The sequence below is a fragment of the Venturia canescens genome, chromosome 1 (genome assembly GCF_019457755.1).
Source record: "Venturia canescens isolate UGA chromosome 1, ASM1945775v1, whole genome shotgun sequence".
Classification (NCBI taxonomy): Eukaryota; Metazoa; Arthropoda; class Insecta; order Hymenoptera; family Ichneumonidae; genus Venturia; species Venturia canescens.
Window position 1 is genome coordinate 32,376,194 of NC_057421.1, and position 24,495 is coordinate 32,400,688.

The 24,495-nt window shown below is 36.9% G+C and overlaps 1 protein-coding gene across 2 annotated transcripts in view; it reads right to left on the reverse strand.

Moving 5' to 3' along the window:
• LOC122415421 (phospholipid-transporting ATPase VD) overlaps nt 1-24,495 on the reverse strand; it is a 56,888-nt gene that overhangs the window by 18,181 nt on the left and 14,212 nt on the right. For both annotated transcript variants that reach the window (XM_043427550.1, XM_043427558.1), the window contains exons 2-4: nt 18,817-19,431; nt 18,338-18,517; nt 15,872-16,132 (exon numbers count right to left, since the gene is read on the reverse strand). In XM_043427550.1, the coding sequence (XP_043283485.1) occupies nt 15,872-16,132; nt 18,338-18,517; nt 18,817-19,421 (1,046 nt within the window). In that variant the 5' untranslated portion in view covers nt 19,422-19,431. The remainder of the gene's footprint in view (nt 1-15,871; nt 16,133-18,337; nt 18,518-18,816; nt 19,432-24,495) is intronic.

Below are 24,495 nucleotides of genomic sequence, written 5' to 3' on the forward strand. Positions count from 1 at the left end.
TTGTTGCGATTTCTAAGTTCGATAATGTCAAGCATTAGGATTCTGTCTTACGTCGAAAATGAGAATTCCAAGTGCAGCGATAAGACTGCTGGGAATTTTAATTGAACTTATTGAAACACGAAATTTATACATTTTTGGAGTATTTTTATGCACGATATATGAGCAATTCTCGTGCATAAGTAATGAAAATAAAAATGACAGGAGCTTATCAGCACTGATATGTTTTTTGTGGAAGAGAGACTGAGAAGGAGCGGAGATAACGACGCTCTTCAGAAAAATATTCGTCGTCTGTCCAATTGTAACGAATTGCTGTATCATTCGTATCGTGATACGGTGCCCGCACGAATCGCAGGCCAAAATACAATTTTTATTGGCTAATTATGGCGCCATATCATTAATGGTTCGAGGACGCGACGTCGAAGGCGAACAGATAAAGCTACTCGTGTAATATTTGTAATTTAGATGATTATTTCGTCGGCCACGAAACGATTCGACGTATTATAAAGATACAGAAGAGATATTGACGGTAGAAATTCAAGGGCGTTCTTATCCCTTCTATCGAGCCCAACTCGATGAATGATTCCGAACCATGCTAACGCATCTTAATGCTTCACATTCGATCTAAATTCGTCTTACAGCTGGTAATTCTTGGCAAATCTTATCGTCGATATTAAACTATTTTCGTGATCCAATTATTTTACTTCAATCGGATAGATTGGCTCGCGTTTACGTACGAACAGCGAATCACGGTAAAATAGCTATTGGGGTATTCCATATCAAGTGGACCACCCCAATTTTTTGCAATCTCAAAATTACTTCGTACTACAAATAATTTCAAATTTTTAACTGCTCAATTTTATTCGCAGTTCTTGTTTTTCCTTTTTTTTCAATTCTCTGTGTATTGAAAACTAATGGTGACAAAAAAAAATGTCAAAAAATAAAATTTCGGTTTTCGCACATACTTTCTAGTAAAACAACTTTCTTAACGGTTCACGTTAATTTTCGCGTAATTTTCAACAAAATAAAAAAATTTTATTTTTTTTTCACTGAAAAGGACCCTTTTTAAAAAGCTGAAAATTTGAGAAGTATTTGTTTTCGTTGTCTACGAACCACGAAAAAATTGACGCGATGGAAAATCAATATGTACCCACGTTTTGTGTCTTTTTGCGGAAAAAAGCTTCTGATTTTTTTTTTTTTTTTGAAATCTTGGGTTTTTATTGCGCTCTTCGAAAAAAGCATGACAAAATAGCTGATGTCCACCTTCTTTGCTGTTCATCAGCGTGAAGCAACAAAAAAATGTCGATTCCAATAGGAGGGATTTAAATTCTCTCAGAATCTTTGACTAATTTAAGTATTTTTGAGACTTGTTTTATCGCGGCAAAAATCACGATAGATTAAAAAAAAGATAGCTCTCCTTTGTTTTACACCGTTAAGTTTGTCACAAAGATATCATCTACAACCCCCGAGACTTTCATGCGTTTTTTCTTTTTGGATTTTCTTTTTATTATTTTTTCATCTTCTTTTCAGAATAAAAACCTCATAAGTTCATGGTGGGTCACTGTGACCCACCATGACGGAAAAGGTTAAAATCATAATTACGTCCGAAGCTTTTTTTTCGCAAAAACACCCAAAGCAAAAAATTTGTTAAGTCATTTTGAGATTGTAAAAAATTGGGGTGGTCCACTTGATATGGAGTACCCCTAATGCAGCTTCCATTCATGGCCACCAATTTTTCACGTGATTTTCATTAATCGAATGTGTTTTAAAAACAAAACGTATTTTTAATATTTTTCGCACTAAGGGAATTACTTTTTATTTTTATTAAAAAAATGTAATTTTTAAATTTTTAAAATTTAATTTATTTGATTATTATTTTAATTAATTAATGAATATTAAACATTAAATTAAATTGAATTTAAAACATTCAATAAAACATATTTTTTCAACTACCAACAGTGTGTATGGGATCGTGAATCGATCTTTATACATTATTTTTTCCTTTTTATTTCAGGGTTTGCTCCAACGTAGCGACTTCGAATCCTTGCAATCGCTTATTAATATTATCAACACTAAAAGCAATCAGTTTTTTCATTCTTACTGAACTTTAGTTAGGGGAACAAGGGGCAAAGTGGCCACTCACGGAATTCCGATTTCTGGGACACACGATCAGTGAGAATTCTATGTTTCCTGAGAAATTTATTTTTTTTTTTTTATTTGAGGCAGAGGGTGAGAATCATTTTACGAATTAATGATAAATGTCTATTTTATTTATATTGACAAAAATCGCACTTATAACAGACTTCATCTTCATCAACACGTGCACATAAGGTGTGCGCCCATTTTAGGCATGTTTCGCAGCGAATCCAGTCGTCGGAGGAATGCGAATAAAGTTGATCGCAGAAAATACAAGCAACGTCGCAGACAAGAATTTTTTTTTTTGATGATCTCTTTTTTCTTACTCACTAGATTTTCGCGATACGACGGACTCGTGATAACGGCGGTTTTCCCACGATTTGCCCGATAAGAACGGGCTTTTGCCGATTAATTTTTTTTTTCATCCCATCGAAGGAGGGATGAAAAACTACTATGCCTCATTTCTTTTCGGTTTATCGCAGTCTTCGATGTTCTATGCGGGAACAGTCAATTACAACGTCCATTTGACGAGAAGTGACAATTATCGATTTTCACCGCATCTGAGGGGGTGGCCACTTTGCCCCAAATTTTTGTTTTCTTTCAAAATTCAAGAAATAAGGAAGTGGAATCATTTTTGCGACATAAAAATAAGTAAATGGCCATGTGCTAACCGACAAAACTCGTTAAATTCCTCAAGTGGGCCACTTTGCCTCATATTCCCCTATGTTTTTTTGGTAAATATTTACTTTATTCACTTTTGCTCAAAATAGTCATAAAATTTTTTTCCAGCATTATTATCAATAACGAATAATACCGCGATCAATTTTAGGGAGGGGAAAGGTACAAAAACCAAAAAAAAAAAAATTTTGAAAAAGTCCGAAAGAAATTTCAGTTTCTTCCCTATATTCAAACCCATCCAACGATTCCGCACACACATCCGAGCATTATTCTTAGTTTGTAAACTGTTTTTGGCAACGCCAAAATCTGTTATTTTTATCGAGCACGGCAGGATCACTTCCCGTTCAAACACCCCGTGATTTTCCAAAAAAGTTATACTTTCAGATTCCGTTTGAAATTTAACGATTGCTTCTGTAAGCGACAAGGAACATCCGTCACACATGATTATTCCGTATATACTGTTCAAATTGAAATCGTTGACATTCATACTTTGTGGCCAGACACGTGAACATTATGCCTTTGTTTACTTTTTTTTCATTTCATTGAATGATACTACGTAAACTTTACTATCGTTCATATTATTCTATTGTATTTGTAACAACAAACAATTGTTGTTGGGTGACTCCGGAACGCATCTTTGAATATAGCGAAGAAACTGAAGTTTCTTTCGGACTTTTTCAAAATATTTTTTTTTTGGTTTTTGTACCTTCCCCCTCGCTAAAATTGATCGCGATATTATTTTTTATTGTTAATAATGCTCGAAAAATAATTTTCCATGCTTTTTAGGAAAAGTGAATAAAGTAAATATTTACCGTTTTTTTTTATAATCCTCAATTTTCCGCACATATAATATGAGCAACGCGCTTCGCAACGTCGCAGTTTGATTTCTTTTGATCGTACCGATGCTGCACTGCGATCAAGGTATGTCGGTTCGACGGCTCGTAACCTTAGCTTTCAATGAAAAGTCAGTAAAATCGAGCTCATTGAGATCGACGTAGTGAAATGCGACGCTGTCGAATCTCTCGAGTGTGCCCAGCTGGTATTCCCTGCAGGTTAGTACGACATGCCCGCAACGAAATTAGAACATTCCAGAAATTATGAGGCGAAATTAACCTATTTTCATACCATCTCCTTTGACCTTTACCGCACCATTCTGGTAATAGTTACTTTGTTAAAATTTTTCCAGGTCGCAAACCTGTTAATTTTACCAAGATCATGTGTCGCTGTTCAAAAATGAGGATCCACATTCGAGAAAAACGAATTCCGGTCGATGAGGAACCCGCGCTGATTCCGAAGAATGAAGGATAAAGCACGAGGCGAATTTTGAGTACACATTGTACCTAAAAATACTGCTCAATAACAATCGAAGCGATATGAAGAACTGGAAAATTGGTATAATTTGTCGTTGTGGCAATGTTTCGAAACGCTTAAATATTGAGGCGAACGGAGAGAGCCCCTGAGGAAAATGATTCGATAAAAAATGTCCTCGGACGTTGTTCCACGGCATGAAGTAAGTAACACCATACATCGTTTTATACTTCAGAAAGTGATAGTGTTATCGGTTTATCACTATAAGAGTGCAACCATCTACTGCTGACGCACGCTTCTGAAGTACAAAGCCTGAATTTATACTTAACGTTTACTGTGGAATAACGTCCACCTTTCGATGGACAAAGGAATATCGATTTGTTTAGGAGCACTCAGCTCGAGGGCTATCAAATTTAATTGAAAACCATTGATAAAGGGGAGTTTGAACAAGTAAATTTCTTTCCATGTTCTTTGACATGGGCTCGGCATCGCAACGGAAACATTTTTCTGTCTTCGATTACGGCTGAAACGATAATTCTACCTACGAGCGAGTTGAAAAATTTCCAATTTCAATTCGAACGTGAGAATAAAAAAAATCATGACAATGACATCGTCTCTTTTCAGTGACGAACAACGCGCGAGATTCTGTGAAAAAAACCTCCAATTAAAGTTCACGCGAACTCGATAAAATTCTATTTTCACGCGACGCTGAAGTTTGCTACATTGGAGTCCAACGAAATTAATGAAAATAACATTGACCAATTTTTTATTTCACGAATCATTGGAGTAGACTGAGAAACTACGAATTGCAAATTAGGCAGGTAACAGAATTCGGGAATTACTGGAATTACTGGAGAGTTTTTTTATATTATTTCATTGGACTCGACCGTTGCAAAGTTCAGCGTCATATTTTCACTTGAACGGAAATTATCAGGAAAAAAGCAACGTCATAAAACTCAATAAACTTTCCATCGACGCTTCGTCCAGTAAAGACGATCTAACTAAATATTGAATCATAATTATTTATAAGAGAAGCGTGATACAGAGTTCCCTATTATAAACTCATAGCAGACTTGGACAAATGTTGAGGTTCACCAGAGCATGTTTATTACTTGGGCCGGGTCTAAAACGTGATGCGGGAGGCGAAACGTGCTCTTGCACAGTGATAATGTAGTATAACGTCGCGAACGTATCATACGCCACACCGAGTTCGGTGAAATTCACGTCGGGTCGACCACTGACGTAATCACGTGGCTATGGTTGACGACGTCGAACAAGATTCGAGGGTATCGGGATAAAAATCGTAGGAAAAAACGTATTTCGAGCGAACCGTGATATCGGTTTGCTGGGCTAATCGTTTTACGTGTCGGCACGTGTCAACACCGTTAACAGCACAGTCATAATAAACTTTGATCATAATGCATAGGTTCAAAAACTTTTGATCTCCGGCTCGAGAGAAAAACACGAATAACGTAGAAATCAGATGTTGCCAGATTTTTCACAATTTTTTCGTCGTATCGATTATTTCGAAACTCGTCAATGTTTCGCGGGTGTTAACACCAATCATTGAGCAATAACAATTGCTTTTTGTTTAAATGATTTCAATACTCCAGCGAATGACTTAAGGCAGGAGATTTGGCACGAAATCAATTATGCCGATGCTACTGCATATATTTTCCATAATCTTCAGAGAACGACCCAGCATGAATGTGAAATTAACATTCGTAACATGGCCGTTAGTAATTAAAATCGTTGAAATCGCAGAATATTCATTGGGTTACGTCAATGCATGTTGCAAGAAAATGGTCAAAATGAAAGCGCACGTCAATGTCAGCGAGAACAGTTGTTGAAGAAAGATAAAGAAAATTGATATGAACCCGGGACTCGTGCCACGATATTGTTGCTGATCCTGGGCGACGAATATCTTAATTAGCCACAGTGTTGATGTATTAATTTCCGAGAGGGAATTAACCATTAATGTCTGTTTTTTCCCCACGATTATACGGTATATTTAGGTGCAACATCGTGTAACAAATTCGTACCCTATCGTGACTGGGAAGAGCTTCGTTTATGGTTACTGGCACGCGATCTCTTCACGACGATACGACGATTCACGTATGACAGACCGAATGAATCATCGTAAGGCCTGCGGGCATGGGATAACATTAATAAATTAGTAAAGAGATAGTGTCCACTGAAAAATAAAACGTGCCAAATTTTCCACTTTCATGACCGATGGTCAAACGAATTGGCGGATCTTCAATACAGAACTTCTACCGATTTTCAGTGTTCCCGTTAAATCCAGATTTTAAAATCAATTTCATCCGATTCTAAAACGATTTAATTGCCGGTCAAATATACGAGTATACACGGAAATGATCTCGGTTTTGTTATCAATTATGCGAGGACTTTTTTTTCAATAACACAAAGTGTCCACTCCAGAGGGAATATGCTTAATTTACGATCCAAAAGATGATTAAATGTACCGCTATGAAATATTGCGAGAAGGCATTGCGCCGCTAAAGTAGGTGGAGGTCGATTTCAGGCGTCCGGAATACAACAAATTGGGTTAATTGGAGCGAATGAATAGTGATGCAACGTCTTTGCTCGTACTCGGAATATCGTCACAAGTGGAATCTTATTATCGTTGTGATTATAAAAGTGTCGTACACCTTTGTCCATGCGGACAAGTACATAAACTTTGCATTTTAATAATATCAACGGTGAATAAATTATTCGTCGAACGAATGATTTACCATTCAAAGAGTTTTCTTGCTCCAAAAATTACTGCGATCGATTATTATTTATTATACTGGAAACGGAATTTTGTAGGAACTGTAAACGATCTTGTCGAGTGCGTGCCACAAAATATTTTTCCTCTAATCGTCGACGATACACTGCCCTGCATCTGATGTAAATTATTTTAAGTCGTATAAAAAAACGTGAATCCCGGATTGTCGAGGGTTAAACGGGACGAGAAATGAGGAGGGAAAGACACTGGTGAAAAGCGAAACGGACTGGATGGATCGGACGACAGCCGCACATATCACTTCCCATATTTGACTCATGAGAATCGCGACAATTTTATAAAAACGTCGTGTAATAAAGCACGTAACAAGTAGGTAAAGGCCGAGAGTGCATACGCGTGCATAACTGGAAGAGATGTGTGTTGCTTTCAACCGCACCACGCGTCTGAATAGTGAGAGATTCTGTTCTCTTCGCTCTTTCGAGGTCTTTTGTTACCCGAACGAATAGCTTCTTAAGGTAGCTCTGTATTTTCGTTGAAATATTACGAATCAGTTGAAATTTAAATATAGTGTAATAATCGGCCTTCATGGACCGACTGTTGAAGTTTCAAATCGATTTAGTTTCCGAGATATTCGCGATTAAAAATGGCTCATTTTTTCACGCGATGTCTATATTCCTAACGCGTCACCGGATAGGCACTGACATTTTTATTAAACCGCCGCTAAACGGATCTCACAATTTTAAAGTAAAATCGGTCGTGTATTCGGTACTATTGTGGGATTAATATTTTTTTTAAATGGGAATTTTTGGGCATCCAGTTTCGGAGGTATCGACTGATGAACTGTGTTAATTTTACGTGGCGCGGAACGGGCGCATGTGACCAGCTGCAACGACGTGGCAACAGTGCACGGTGCGGCGAACTGACAGGCGCAATACAAAACAATATGAAAGCTTTTTTCCCAAATGTTCGACGACCTTTCTCGATTTAATTGCCATTTGAACACACTTATTAACTTCTTTCGTGACGAATAAATAAGATTTCGGGAAACACTGACATTTTGATGCTCGACGCTATATAGTAATACTGGAGAATGGCGTTGTTGCCACGATTACAGCGCCACTTCTTACGTGTCTAGGGCACTGTATATAAGCATTGGATTTCATTGTACACTGCGGTCCAAACTTTTAGCTCGTACGTGTACATACGGAACTACCTTAAGAATAACCGGTTGATGCTTCCATGTGCACATACTTCGTTTTTTCGAAGACACGAGAACTCATTTTTGCTTCCTCGTGGAGGAAGCTATGTGACGATGAAAATTTTTTTTTCCAGTTTTCAATGTCAATGTGCTCAAAATTTCCAAAAACATCAAAAAATCATATGTAGAAAAAAAATCCGGATGTGTGGGCGCGCGTGTGTGTTATGGGACTGCAAAATTCAAACGTTTATAACTCGAAAACGATTTGAGATACAGGGCTACCGTTTTGCATAGATGTTAATCTGAACAAGCTCTTCATTCTCTGATAATTTTGTCAGAAATTGTAAAAAAATACGAATCCTACGACGTTTTTGAATTTTTAAAAAAAGCGCGTCGACGCTCTAACTTCCCGAAATTTTAAGATTTATTTCTAATTTTTTTTATAAATAGATTATCATAGTAGAAAGGTTGATATTGAATTTGGATGAGCGGTTTAAATTTTATGATTTTTGGAATTTTACGAAAATATGAGTTTTTCGAAAAATCCGCTTTAATTTTTGGAAATTAATTTGGAAAAGTTAAAACTCGATAAATAAGTTAAAATTTTATTTAAAAAAAATGCAAAGTAACAAATTGCTTCCTCAAGCTTTTATAACAATGCTTAAAGCTTTTTTATTTTTTCATTTCCAATACAATTATAATGCTGTGGCAAAACTATGATAAGCGTCAGATTGAAGATTCGGTATTACGAAAAAGCATTGGACATGTGATCGTAAAGCGATGAGACAAAGCTCGTTTTATGAGCCCACTGACAAGGCACGCACGCAAATATGAGTTTCGGCAATATATTTTACATCCTCATAAAGATCTTAATCGTAGGATTTTATAATTTTTTATGTGAATGAGAAATGTTATGTCTGCTATCTAACCGATTATGTGACAGAACAAGGGAACCTTAACTATACGTTAGAACCTTAACTAGCGAGGTATGAATCACAATCACAGAACCGCGTCGTCGTCAGACTCAATGTCACTGAATTTATCCAGAAAAAATGAATATTAATAACTTCGGTAGAGCGCAGGAAAAAAATATCGAAAATAAAATCTCTATCATTTCAACACACTGATTCGTGCATCAAATAATTTATTCCACACTTAGAAAATATTGAGAAATTCGATTTTCCGAGTTTCAAATACAAGACTTTGTTTTTTACTGTCCTGTTATAATTTGAATAATACCAGTTTTGAACTCCGAGTATGCGAATAAGATAATCGAAATATGACAGCATGATCTGCTACGTTAAAGCACAATCATCGGGATTTCTATGCTTCGTTTAAGTAGGTAAAGGGCGAGTAACAGTTGTGCTGTAAAAGGCAATGTAGGTCTCTGCCAAGAGTCTTTACTTGTCAAGTATTACACATACTCGCGATAACTCGGTTTTTTACTCCACTCCTCGACTTCTTGCTCTCCTACTCAGCCTTTCTCTTTCTCCCTCTCTTTTCATCTCGTTTGATCCCCCCTCATTTTCCTCCCACTGTTTCCCCCTATTTATTATGCCATCTGCCTCTCTCTCTCTCTCTCGCTCTTGTATTTTCTCAACCCTCCAAGACGAGTTTACGTAGACACGAGACGTTTTGCGGTCCATGTGGTCGTCGGTGTGTGCACCGAGCGTGTGCTAAATGGACACACCTGTGGCCGACAATGGCATCAGTCAACGAAGCCACAATCTGCGTGACTCTATATACGAGTCTCAACAATGCGATGAAACAATTGAATGCAGTGTATTCGTTGGTGAATGGATTGATTCAGGTCCTTATGATTTTTTCTTGTAAAAATGTGAGACATTCGATGCCGTATAGTAAGGGAACCGTAACAACTGTCAATTTATCGGAAATCTCTTTAAACGTTTTCTTGCTCACTCGTATATGTTAACGAAGATATTGCGTTGAATTTCGATGTTTACGAGTTTTCACGAATTTGATAGAAGAGTCAAAAGCGCGGCAAATAATCAAAGCGTTTAAGGAAGTTGAGGCTGTACAGTCATTTTTTTTACCCAAAAGTGATGACCTGTACCTTTCAAAAGTTAGGCCAGTTTACAGTTTGGCAATGTTGCATACACTTTAAAGAAAAGTTGGGGGAAAAAAGACGAAAAACTGGTGAAAGCTCAGTCGAAAACACGAGCAGTGACGATCCTAGCCTCAAAAAATTGCACGGAAAACAGATTATTATTAATATAATCTCAGCAAATCTCCTAATAAATCTGAAAAAATTGACATTATTCGGCAAGCCTTGCTCATGTTGCCCAAAAAATTTCATATTTTTAGCATCATTTTTAACGGAGATATCACCGAATGTGTCTTGACTTCCATAAGATTACATGTTATTTGGCCCAAATTGTTATTGATTTTTCTCAGCAACGACGCTCCTAAACTGTCTGAAAATTTAACTGATTTTTTTTTACACTTCACTTTATAAGATGCAATCGGTTTAAAAGCGGTGACATCATTTTCATTCTAATGCCTCAACTTCCTTAAGTTTCGCTTAGTTGTAACTGTGGTAAGAATGAAAAGCGCGTAAAGTTCCAGTCATGTAAAGGAAAATGATTCCGAAGTGTACTCGAAGGACGAGAGTCTCTTTTGCGCGCTCTCTCTCTCTCTCTCTCTTCTCAGGCTCTCTGTCTTTTTCTGCTTCCAATCTTTGCGAACAAACACACAGGCGAGAATTGCGAGCGATACATCAATATTGCATGGTCAGCTGGCCGATTAAATTGCATTATAAATGACGGATCTTGCTCACAACCGGTCTTTCTATCGTACCAATTCCACGTCCTTAGCGTCGTTTTATCGTTTTAGCACGAAATATCGAAAGAGGTAAAAGCAATATTGAGAACGAAAAAATTCACTTCTCTCTATTTCCGATCTAGAGTCGCGGCAGCGACTCTGTGTTATACATTTACGTTATGTCGAGTTGCTTCCAGAAAGTCTTTATTTATTACAGGAGTGATAGTGTTTTTCAGCCGTTTTCGATCACTTTCGAAATTTATTTCTTTAATAATTCAATAATTACAGTAGTTCAGAGAATACTTGCAAGTTGACGTATTTTTTATTTTTTTTTCCTTTCGATCGCAGCTTTAAAACGCATTGAAACTATATTAATTATTTATTTTATAATTTCAGTCGTTTTACTCGACTTTCGAGTTCGTATAAGATACAGTTAGATTAGATAATATTAGCTAAAAAAAAAACGTCGAGTACAATGACTACATTTTTTTGTTTAAATTTTTTGGTTTTTATTTTTTTTCGTTTGTAATATTTTTTAAATTCTTGTGATGTTAATTTTTTGCGTCCAAGTTTTCTCCTCTTGTAATATTTTTTGTTCGTGATCCGATGTGCTTGGCAACTTCTGCATTTATTTGACAACGTTTTGTTTCTTGAATTAAAAGTCTTACAGCCGTTGATTTCCATGATTTTACCGGTGACTGCCCCAAGGACATAAATGTACTTGTCTCTAGTTTTTTTTTTTCACAGCATTCATGCTGTGTTTTTGTACGAATCGTTTAAACTTAATGCCACGCGGGAGGTAAAATCTGAAACGGTGGCTGTTTTATTGATTTCATATATTTAAATCAATCGAAAGAAAGAATTTTTTAAAACTATCACGACCTACTGAATCATTTTGATTTCATCCACCATTTATTCAACCCAATTATTCGCAGACTTGTTTCAATAACGACAAAATTCACCGGTTAAAATAAATTAATTTAATAGAATAAATAAATAAATAAATAAATAAAATAAATGTATTTCAATCGTACTCAGGAACGGTGTTTATTGCTTGCCTCAACGAATCTACAATTAAGTTTTAAATTCAAGTGAACATGCGAAAGTCCGAATTTGCATCGAAGAAAAATTAAACCACCCGCATAATATGTCGACTGAGATCGCTGGCTCGCATAAACGCATTATAGAAGTCACACTTACACAGCACTTTTTCCATGTGCTATACAGTCTTGATCGTAGAACGATGAAAAAATGTTCGTCGACACTATCATGAACACCGTTGGCTACCGATGACGCTGACAAAGTTTCAACCATCTACTGTCCCGCCCCCACTACCTGTACGTGAGGTTACTGGTATGTTTATTACAGAAAAATATTAGATGTCGTAGCACTTTTACGTAGGACGGTATAGATTTGTTAAGGTGTACTTTACCAACGGAAAATTTTCACTCGGTCTAATTTTCCTTCGTGTCTCATAAACAATTCCTTTTCACTGACACGAACTTTCATCAATAGAATAGAAAATTCCGTTTGAACAAACTATTTCGAATGCTTGTAAAGCCCCTTTCGAAGAATTTCGAGTCCTCAAGTGAGATTACTAGTACGACGTTTATAAGTTTGGAACGTTGGAGTCCAACGAAATTAACGAGAAAAACATTTGTAATTAGCCAATTTTTTATTTTACGAATCCATTGATGTGGGTTGAAAAATGACGAATTGCAAATTAGGTAACAGAATTGGATAATTATACTAGAATCATTGGAGAGTTTTTTGACAAGTTTAAAAAAATTGTTTCTCCGTACCCAAACCGTGCACCACCAACATCACTTTTTTTTCTGCCTAAATTCCATAAAAAATGTTCAAAAGAGCCTTCCAAGCTTCTCAATGAACGATCAATCCAAATAATTTATGCAATGTCACAATCTAATGTAATGTAATTAAGAAGCATTCGAATATTTTTAAATAATTGTGTCTCAGTTCACGAGTATTGAAATGTAACGATTACTGAGGTGACATTGAATTTGTACAACGTGTACGTGCGTTATACAATTTATGCGAAACGTCTATCCGAATTATTCAAACATTTCCTTGAAGTCGAGCTGCCCTCAACGGTCATGCAACGCTCTGCCTGACCATTGTTTATATTCTATAAGAGATAAACCGTTAGTCCTTGACTTTGGCGATAAATAAACGTGTGTGATCATACGTTGTATAGCATCCAATGGAGTTTTTTCATTTAAAAAATTCCCCATTTCTCGGAGGTTACTCAAATTTTGAGGGATTGAGAGGAATAAACGATATTTTTTAATGGTTCAGTTTACTCAATCAATCACCTTGACTACTTGAAGAATTCAAGGGCAATACTGCATTTTTCCCATGGATCAGTTTACTGGAAAAAAAATATGGACGCGTTCGGTGTAAAGTTGACACATTTTTGGGCAGTATTCAAGGATTTAAATATGCCAAGGTTGTTATAAAAATAACAAGATGCGCTACCGTTTGAATTTGAAGAATAATTTTGTCATTATTACGAAGCTTAGAAGTCATAATAAAACTTATAAATGATATCGAGATGAGAAAGCGAAAAAAGATTGAAACGATTTTCGCCAATTCATAGATTTTTTTTGTCGAAATCAACGATCTATTGAAAGATCTGAATGATGATAATATTATAAAAGGCTTTTATAGAATTGACACAACAATAATAGTGCTGTGAAAAAGATTTTCACGTCAGTCCGAGTAACAAAGCTCTGCGTGAAAAAAATATAAATGAATTTGTTTAAATGTGTTCACGTGATTTATTATATATTCGACGTTTATTATCTAGTTCATAATTGATTCTTTACTAAAATATAAGAAGCTAGAAATAAGTAAAATATAGTTTGACGCTTTTTTTGTTTTGTTGCTCAATTTTTATTCCATCAAAAAATCTTGACCAAATATAAGATCACGACATCAGCCGATTAAAAACCGTTGGTTTTAAGATCAATTTGTTTATCATTGGTTTGAATATAACTGGATATTTCATGGTAAAACAATTTCACGTATTAATTTTGATCACATGTAATGTAATCGTGTCTGATTTAATTAATTATTGTATTAGTTAGCGATACTATACCCATGCAAAAAGATCAAACGACGATTATTGCGTTTGTTCCTGTTAGTCGTTTCACAGAATTCTAGTTGGAGTTCATGTGTCGATTCTGTGAGACCTTGATGATCCTAAACAATAATTTATTGTGACCTCTGGTTTCAATCTTATCATCTTTAATTTCGATCTTTTCGATGAAAAAACCATAAATATTCTTCATCATCTATCAAGATAAATGAATACTCGAATTTATCCCCATATATTTGACAGAATTCACAATACCGCCTGGTGATAGTTTATAATTTTGCAAACTTGCACGCCGAGAGTTTTTCCGATCGTTATGTTGGTTAGAAAAAAAAAGCAGAGAAATAGAGAGAGTGTCTAGAGTGTCCGGAGCACAAAGGGATTGAATTTCCCTGTGACGCAGCACGCTAACACAGGAGGTTAGAGTGCGAGCGTGTGTATACTTTGACCTGCATTTTTTTCATGCGGACAATATTGAATCGATAGAGGCTGAATTCCGCGTAGGGAACGTTAGTCTTTTGTCAATCCGTTTCACTTGTCATTTAAGGTCACTATATTCATTATATATATATAAATAAAATTTTGCCCCGCCGCCTCTGGTACATCCGAATTTTCTTTCTCCTCACGAATTCGCTCTTGATTTCTGTGACACGCGTGTGTATACGAAAGCGAGACCTTGATATTGTAATTAACAAGCTGCGGAACGGATGGAAATCGTCTGTTATCAAAAGCGTGAATGCATTTTTCCTTGGAATGTCTTATAAAAAATTAATGATTAATTATTCATTGATTAATGATTGCAAATCTGTTGAGAAAGTAAAAAGTGGGCGTGACAAGTGTAGAGAAATTATGACGCTGAAGTTTCCAACGTTGGAGTCCAACGAAATGATCGAAAAAAACTCTCCAATAATTCCAGTAATTCTCCTATTTTGTTCCCTGCCAAATTTGCGATTCGTAGTTTTTCAAGCTGCACCAACGATTCGTGAAATAAACAATTGGTGAATTAAAAACGTTTTTTTCGTTCATTTCGTTGGAAACTTCAGCGTCGTAGAGAAATTACAAGACTCTTGGTAATTGCAGTGGCGAGCTCATAGAGAAGAAAAAATTTATACGTTAAAAGCTAAGAATTTCGCGAAACGGTAGTGCTCCTGGTCCAAGTTTAATGTCCCAGAAAAAAATCAGAGGAAGAACGTCGACGTAGTCCAACGACCAACGAGGATTTTTTTTATTAGATACACAATCGATTAACACGCGAACATTTCAATGCGTGCGAGCGACACTGACCTCGATTTCTCACCCTCAGGGAACATTACATGTGTACATATGAAACAATTTATGTAAAATCGATTGTTTCGTCCCCTTTATTTACTTTGCTCGGTGCGGCTATCTGTCTGTCTCTTTTCTAGCTCGAAATTTCGTCCATTGCCATGCAGACTAATCCGATAAGAATTTTTCTATTTACCAGTCTTAGGCTGACCTCGCGTTTAGTCTCGAGGCCTTGGGAAATAATCACTATTTTTTTCAGACATATCGGACTTATCACGTGGCATCATATATTTCATTCAAATGCCAAAACTAAAATCTCGAACTGTCCAATTCAGAATGCCCATAGTTATTTGCTCATTGGTCTTATCCTTCATTTGTCCAACGTGAATAAACGAGCTGACAAATTGCTGTATCAACCATTCCCACGGAAATTATTGGATTTTTTCTATTATCAAAACAGGGAAGAGAGCTTTTCACTGCGGAATTGTTGACCTGAATATTTTTTCATGCTACTGAGCCGAACTCAGCGGCGTTTGGCTCAGAGACAACGAAAAAACTGACGAAAATTTGTTTCGATGACAGGGAACATTTTTAAATTAATACACTCCGTTTGTAAGAGATATGACAGTAGGAAAAAACTCACCTGACGTAAACTCGACACGTGGAATTGTTGACCCGACGATCGCTAGCGAGTCTTCTTCGATCCTCGAAAAAATCTTTGAGTGCTGTCACACCAAGAACGAATACAACGGGAATCATCGCGACCTCTTTGCCGAACGCATTTATAGCGGGCACCCAGTTGAGTAATACGATAAATATGAAGTATAGATTCGCCACACGATGAAATTGTTCGAGAAGATTGCGCGGCAAGAAGCTAAGCGTTGTGTATTTTGTTGTGCGTACCCTGAAAAACATGAATATTTTTACAAAATCGACATATTTTTAAACATTGAAATCGATCATTTCGGAATAACAGAAAGCTCAAAAGTGAACATTTTTTCAGCTGTAAATCATCCGGGGCGGAAACCAAATCACAAATATTACGGATTGCTTTGTAAAATCGCCTGAAGCGTCTACAGAGCCTTTCTAATAAGTGACAAAACTATTTTTTAAAAGTTAAACAAAGACGTTATGTTTCTTGTTAAACTTGGATCGAACTTCGGCACACTGGTCGAAGACGTAACGGAAAATGAAAAGAAGAAAAGAGTTTCGTCTGGCTTGATATTGGCAGAGTATAGGAATCTCATCGCCCAGAGGCGCCGAAAATATATAAAAAATTCCATGTATTTTATAGAAGCTCTTCATTTTGTATTATGCATCAACGTTTTCTACCTTGTTTTCGTTTTATTTCATTTTTTCATTACTCCCCTAAAGGTCAAGGTTCGATAAATATTGTACCGAGTGTTTGATGAATCTTCGCGTTATTACATTTTTTCCACGCATAAACTCGATGGAAAACGTGCACCTTTTTCCGGAAATTTCTTCGTCTTCACGATTATGAATAACTCGTGTTTTGTAACTCACATAACGTTACTACTTATACGCGTATAAATTTTTCTGACAATATTATTAATGTAGAAAAAGGTGGAAGCCGGAAGCGTAGGTTTGTACATTATTTCACTTAGCGAGAGGATTTATCATTTATAGTAACTACTGTACTGCATGCTAGTCAAATGAGTGTTAAATTTTCAAAATTCTTCTAGACTGAGTGAGCTCAACGTACCGATTAAATGTATTGTTAGTGAATTTGTATTGCAGCATGTAAAAATATTTAAAACGTTAGTTTTGCAAAACCATCAATCGATAAATACAAATCTCCACGATGACACATTTTCGCTGGTGTTTTTCAAAGAATTATCTGTATTTTTTGACCGATTTTATTGGACCATGTCTCATTTTGTTCCTCAACTGATCTTCTACAAATCTGCCATGTATTTTTTTCTTAACTTAATCCTTTCACTGTTCCATCGAATTGTTCATGAAGCAAAAAAACTTTTTCATTCATAATTTCTGGAGGAGTGAATTTAAAAAAAAATCTACTTTTCAATTCTTTGAAAAATACCAGTGAAGATGGATTATCGTGGGAATTTGCATTTATCGGTTGATAGTTTTGTATAAGACTAATGTTTTTAATATTTTTTCACGTTAATAAAATATGGTTTAGTGGATATCCATTAAAAATACGTTTAATCAGTGCGTTAAGGTTGGATGGCCTAGCCGATAAATTGTACCTGATCGGAATTTCCGTACTTCGTGATGCAATCAAATCTGAAAAAATTCAGCAACATTTGGAAGGTTATGAACTACAATTATCAATAATAATATTGCCAAAAAGTTATTAATAAATTGTTTGAATAAATAATTTTTTAACAATTTTACAGTAAACCCTTGTTTTTTTTCAAAATTTTCGTGGATTTTTGAAATTCCCTTTTTTAAATTTTTTAAGTGGCTGATCAAAACTGATGGTAAAATATGTCTTCTAAAACATATCCAAAATTAAAATTTTTTCAAAATTTTTTCAAGAAATTTCAAAAATGCACGAAAATTCTGAAAAAATTCATGAGCATTCGGAAAAATACACACATTTGATTCGTAAAAAAAAAAAAAAAAACAATAGGCCACCGCAAAATGATTGAATAATTAATTGTTTAAACAATTTGTTACTAACTTTTGAGCAATATTATTATTGATAATTGTTGTTCATAGCTTTCCAAATGTTGATGAATTTTTTCAGATTTTTATTGCATCACGAAGTACGGGAATTCCAATCAGATATAATTTTTGCTCGAGCTATCCATCCGGTTATGCCTTAAGCTTGGTCTAAAAGAAGGCTTTTGAAAATTCAGCACTCATTTGACTAGCACGCAGTACAGTAGTTACCTTAAGCCGGAGGAAGTAAAAAAATATCATAATCGTCTTGAATTGAGTTGAAGCTACTCGTAAATTATATACAGCGCTCCGCTTCAGCCTTCTTTTCTCCCCGCATGAGCATGCAATAGTCAAATGCATAAAGATAACTTGAAAAATGATTTGCTTTCATGATATAAGAAAAGGAAAATGAAAACTCATTATAGAATCGAAGAAAATGAAGTTTGGAAAAGACTGAAACCTGTTATCTATCCTGACACCATTCGGATGTCGACTCGCTGGTGTTTTTGGTGGGACGAGGTGATTTGGAACGATAGTCCTCAGTCGTGGTTCCTCGGGCAAGGAACCGAAACATCGCGCCCACGCTCTGCGCCACCACGGTGGTACGACGCTACGCCTTATCGTGTAAATCGATTCCGACCTGATGAGAAGAAAATCATGTCGAGTGAAATATAAATTAATTATGGGCGTTATACCGAGTACGCGGCAGCCAACGCTAATTAAAGTTCAACCTTTTTTTATCAATTGACCCTTTTTTATGGGTTACAAAACATTGGTCGTTCTCAACTAATTTGTTGAAAACTTTTCATTACTGTGGCTTGGACTTTTTTTTATTGAAAAACCGTATTCGAGTATTCGTACCTTTCAATAACTCAAACATATAAAAATCTCTCGAAAAATGATTTTCTATTTTGACACGGAATGAAAAGAAAAACATACCTCGAAGCCTGCCTCGAGTGTCCTCGAAACGACGGCACTTTGCCGCTGCTCCCTGCTCGTGGTTCGTCCCTGTGTCCAGGTGGTAAAATAAAGTCGGTTTTTGAGCCGACTCTGCTGTGTCCATAAGTTTGCTGTTGGCTTTGTAAATCGACGACTTGACCTTGACTGAAGGCCCGTTGATGTCCAGGTTTTTTGAGTGCCGATGGACGCGCACTTCCAGTTATCGTCGATATTCCTGGCAGAGGTGAAAAGGTGCCCAATCCCGTCGGCGGATTTCCGAGGTTCGTTTGCCAGCCGGTCGATGATGTCGCAAGTACACCACCGTGGCTGGCAGACCTCGCGTGCGTTCGCGACAAACCCGGACGCGGACGTCGTCTCTTGTTCGGATCCGTTGAATCCTCGTCTTCTCCTACCCCGACGACTTCCTCGTGGCCTTCTTTCGCCCATTGACCTACACCCAGACTGACGGGACCTCCTAGTGAACCACCAGCGACCAGGGCCGTCAATCGCGGTGGCAGAGGTGGCGGCGTTGGACCCGGAAATAAATACAGAGACGTCCTCTTTTCGGTCTCCTCGCACGCTGCTTGCACGCCACTCTCCGACATACTTGTACATCTGAGAAACCAACCAAAGTCACATTATTACGTGAGATTATTTCTCAAGCTTTTTCACACTTTTTTTTATTCTGTATAGTTGTCGTTCATTCAAATTAAAATCTATTTGCCAGTGTCCCCTGGGTTTTCCCCCCGCATTCCCAAGCCCCTCGAGCGGCGGCAACACAATCAAGTATTTAATTAAGAAAGGCCTCACTCTTGGGGGTCTCTCACAGGAACATAAAAGTTAGCGACCCGTCGAAAAAGTCCAAGTTGAGGGATGGCCGCGTGGAAAATCCCGAAAGGAGCAGTTAATTCGTCGCGTAAAACAGATCGTCCAGTGTCTCAACTTTCATTCGTCATCATTCGATTTTCGAGAATAAAACTTTGGACGATGGTTGCAGTCGAGTTATTTAAAAATGTTTTTCTGAGAATTAGCGCGTCGAGCTTATCGAGTACATTAAGGTGAATATTGACCCACGTTATCTGACTTCCTGTAGCCAATTACTTGACACGTCATTACTTTGAAGAACAACGATTAGACCCTCAGCTTTGCACAATATTACTTGAGCTTGAGAATTACACGCGTGCCAGTAACCGTACAAAAAAATTCCGAAACGTTCGTTTTCTTCGTAGAGGTATTCGCTGATCCGAATCCTCCCAAATTTGTCAACTTTTTTGTAAATAATAATTATAACTTCATACTTCTCCTACGCTGTAAAACGCTTCATTTGAATGATTAACATTATAAAATGGATGGACTACGCAGCTTTTGCGATTCAATATTGATGATAAACCGGATCGTTTCTTCAAAATGCCGTTTTATTTTAAACTCGATGAATGCGGACCGAAATTTGAAAATTCAAGTTCAAAACTGATATATTCCTGAAAGAAGTCTCATGCGTACTGAAATTTTTAAAAGTCCCACTCCGTTCCGCAATCCCAGAACATTTAAGGAAGTTGAGGCATTAGAATGAAAATGATGTCACCGCTTTTAAACCGATTGCATCTTATAAAGTGAAGTGTAAAAAAAAATCAGTTAAATTTTCAGACAGTTTAGGAGCGTCGTTGCTGAGAAAAATCAATAACAATTTGGCCCAAATAACATGTAATCTTATGGAAGTCAAGACACATTCGGTGATATCTCCGTTAAAAATGATGCTAAAAATATGAAATTTTTTGGGCAACATGAGCAAGGCTTGCCGAATAATGTCAATTTTTTTCAGATTTATTAGGAGATTTGCTGAGATTATATTAATAATAATCTGTTTTCCGTGCAGTTTTTTGAGGCTAGGATCGTCACTGTTCGTGTTTTCGACTGAGCTTTCACCAGTTTTTCGTCTTTTTTTCCCCAACTTTTCTTTAAAGTGTATGCAACATTGCCAAACTGTAAACTGGCCTAACTTTTGAAAGGTACAGGTCATCACTTTTGGGTAAAAAAAATGACTGTACAGCCTCAACTTCCTTAACTCGTTCCGAGTTTCAATCGATCTTGTAAAATTAAGGCGAGAAATCCCTCTAGAATTTTGAACAAACCGATTTGTTTTTTACATATTTCGAAAATATGATACCCGATAAATATATAGACGAAAGGAAAACTCAAAATATTTTGAATATTCGCGGAGTAATCGCATTGAAACTTTGAACGCGATTATCTCGGAACTACTTTTTCAAAAATGCTCGTGCTGTAGCTCAAACATTTATCGAACGATCTGGATGAAATTTTGGGAGGTTGCTCTCAGTAATATTATAGGAAGGATATACCTAAATTTTGAAAGGTGCCGTATAAATAAATAACTTTTTTGGGGTCAAATATGTGGAAAAAATGGTCGAAAAATGGAACTTTCAAGTAAAATGGCCCCCAAATTTTTAATTTTGCACTTTGTCATTATTTTTTAGATACATCGTTTCCCTTAGTACGTCCGTAGACGAATGACACTTATTAAATCGTTTTCGGTTGAACATAAAAAGCGTGACAACCGAAGCAGTTTTGACAGTTTAAACCCATGTCGAAATTAAAAAATGATCAAATTATTTTATCCCCTCTAAAAAAAATTCCGGAAAAATACCTATTTTTTTACGCTCCCAGAGGGATTTATCGCCTTAATTTTCATGAAAAGCACCGAAGGTGTGTAAAGATCCCGACTCCGAGCTACGATTCGGATTGAACGAAAGAATTGTTACTCATCGTCGCAAATTTACTAAAATATGAGGACGGTGCTGAAACAAAACGGAAAATTGGCTGAACTGCATGTTCCCGCAACCTTGGAACAAATTCCAATACGGAAGAATAACGCGGCATATCGCGACACCTCGATACACACACCGCAGTTTCGCGTTATAATGCACACGTCGCGTTAATAATAAAGAAAGAAAAAAAATCGAGGAAACAGGCTATAAAAGTTAAGGCGGTTGGAGTTCACATGAGTGGCGTGTCGTAAAATGCAAAGTCGAAGTTCGCTATCGAACACTAACAAAGTCTGGTCAGACTCTGTTGAGCTTCGGAAGCAGGGACACGACTTTTGTAGTACTTCTGTTTACATGCCAACTCGCTTTTTTCCGAATCTATCATCCAATAAGTTCGATAAGTAAAACCAATGAGCAAAAAAGAACTCTCCCGATTGAGGGTCGTCCTTGTGCGCACATTTTCTCTGGTCTATTCTTCTGCAGTGTACCTTTCCGTACGCGAGTGACAATAATAGGGAAGAAAAATCACCATTCGAATTCAAAGCAGATCCATTCGGTGCTAGAAAAATTTTTCGTTAATATTTACTGTTTATGGTCGCCGCAGTGCCGTCGAAGGCGAGTCGCGGCCCAATTCTTTGAAGCGAAGAGAGCGGTGTATCGATCGGTTTTTCAAAATTTTTCAAAAATTCTTTCGGTTATGCATCACGTTGTTTTGTTTTGAGAGCAGGTGTTTCAGGTTCGCGTGTTTTTTCTTCTCGATCGATCGTAATTACTTACAACCCTGTAACCTGAGACATATATTGGAAATATCAATATTTTATTTTTCCCTGCCCGGCCCAATGCTGCGGTATACAAATGGCATTTTTTGCACAGATTTTTTCAGCATTTCGCGGGCGCTGTCTACTGACACTAACAAGAAAACTGAAAATATTTTGGTTTGTTGATTTTATATTTTGACGTTTCATTTGACGAGATAACTTTTTCCATGCACGCATGGAGCGATGGCGGTAGAAATGCAGCTGACAGCAGACGAAGTAATCAATCAAATACAATTTAATTAACGCAATTGATAAATTGATGCGTCCCCGCTACTTTTATTCGCACTGAATTTTTCCAATATGGACAATATGAAAAAAATAACGGAATTTTTTTTACATTTTTTGAATTCTCCACGATTTTTAAAAGTTGCAACGAGGGCGATGCCTTGCACAATATTTCGTTAGTTACTCCATTTCGCCATTTGAAATATTTAGAAGTTATGTTACGATATAATCATCGAGATTTCATGAATAGATCAAAGTTATAGTAAAGAAAAAAATTCACAAGTTTTCAAAGGATACTCTCTTTCGCCCGAGTCTCTTGTATTCCGTCGAATATCAAACGCAAATATATCGATTAAGGATAAGATAAAATACTGAAACTACTCGATAAGATTGAGTTGAAGCATGAAGTTGTCGGAAGGAAAATGGAACTGAAAAAAGACTGTATTCCGTTGGAGTGATTTTTCTATTCGTGTGTAGGCTCGTTCAAAGGGCTTAGCGTGTCGCGGTTGTCACGATATAAAAGTGTTGAGTTGGCACAATCGTCCATTAGGGCAAATTGTTTGTGTAACGCGATAGCGTATGGCGAGCGATCGAATGTATCGTAGCAGAATGTAAGGTGGCCAAGAAACTTTGTACGACAGACTCCAGTAGACAAAAAGTCATAAATAATTTTGAGATCCGCCAAAATCCACGAAAGTTTAAGCCTCGACGAATCGTCCGGTATGTCAAAACATTATGAAACAAAGAAATGTAAGTTGAGATATGAAGAAGGCTTCGGAAAAGTATTCGAAAGGACGATCGCTTTGGCACTTCTCTTCAAGTCAGAGCCAAATTCGCTTCTCTCTCTTTCAGGCTCCTTAATCTATGTGGAAGGATCACTGTCAAACACACCGCGAAATCCAATCTTTCCCGGCAACGAGGAAAAACTGGCTGAGGATAGTTGCCAAAATCGAACGCTCGACAGCTGGTTCCATTTGGTTTTTTTTTCTATCTCCGTGCAAGTGCCGCTCAGTTTTGTGAAAGACTTCTGTTTTTCATAGATGCAGAGACACCCAGAATTATTCACCAAGAATGTGAGAATTGATGAAAATAAACGAAACAACTGATACGATAAAGTTATCTGACCATTTTTGCCAGATAAGAGACATAAATGATGGCATACAGATTACGAGCCTCGCTCGTGTCGAGAGGAGTTTATCTCGGTTCTAATATTGCTGCTTCTTCTTATATGTAGACAGGAAAAAATACCCGAGAACTGAGGAGCTGGCTTCAAAATTTTTATTGAATTTCACTAATTTATCAATATTGTTTATCGAGACTGAACCTACCAGTAGAGATGGAAGGGACAAAAAAGATTAAAAGAAAATTGAAAAAAGGCAACTGGAACAAACCACTCGGGGTGTCTCATGCACATGTCCGATAATGGCGGAATTTTAAAGGTGTCAGAGGTGCATGGTTTTTAAAATGTGATCGTTAAATATTGAAAGCTCGCGCAGGAGGTTCGAACTCAGCATAAAATTCATTGAGGAAATTAGAGTGACCGGAAATGTGGATGCAACACGCGATCGGAAATTTGATAAACGGTGGCGTTCACAACGAGGCGATCGTTTCTCGCTCATGAATTTTTATTTATTTACTGCTCACATGAGCGTGCATAATATATCCCTCTGGATCTGGAATCTCAGTCTTTGAAGTGTCCGCTTGTTGTCGGGAGCTCCTCGTAGTTGTTTTATGCAAGCACGTGTTAGAGAAATTGCATCAAACGATCGATTTCCTTGTGCACGTTAAATCCCCTCACAAGTCGGCGTGCTCTATCGCTACACATAGCGCTAAACATACTTGCAGTATTTTGGCCA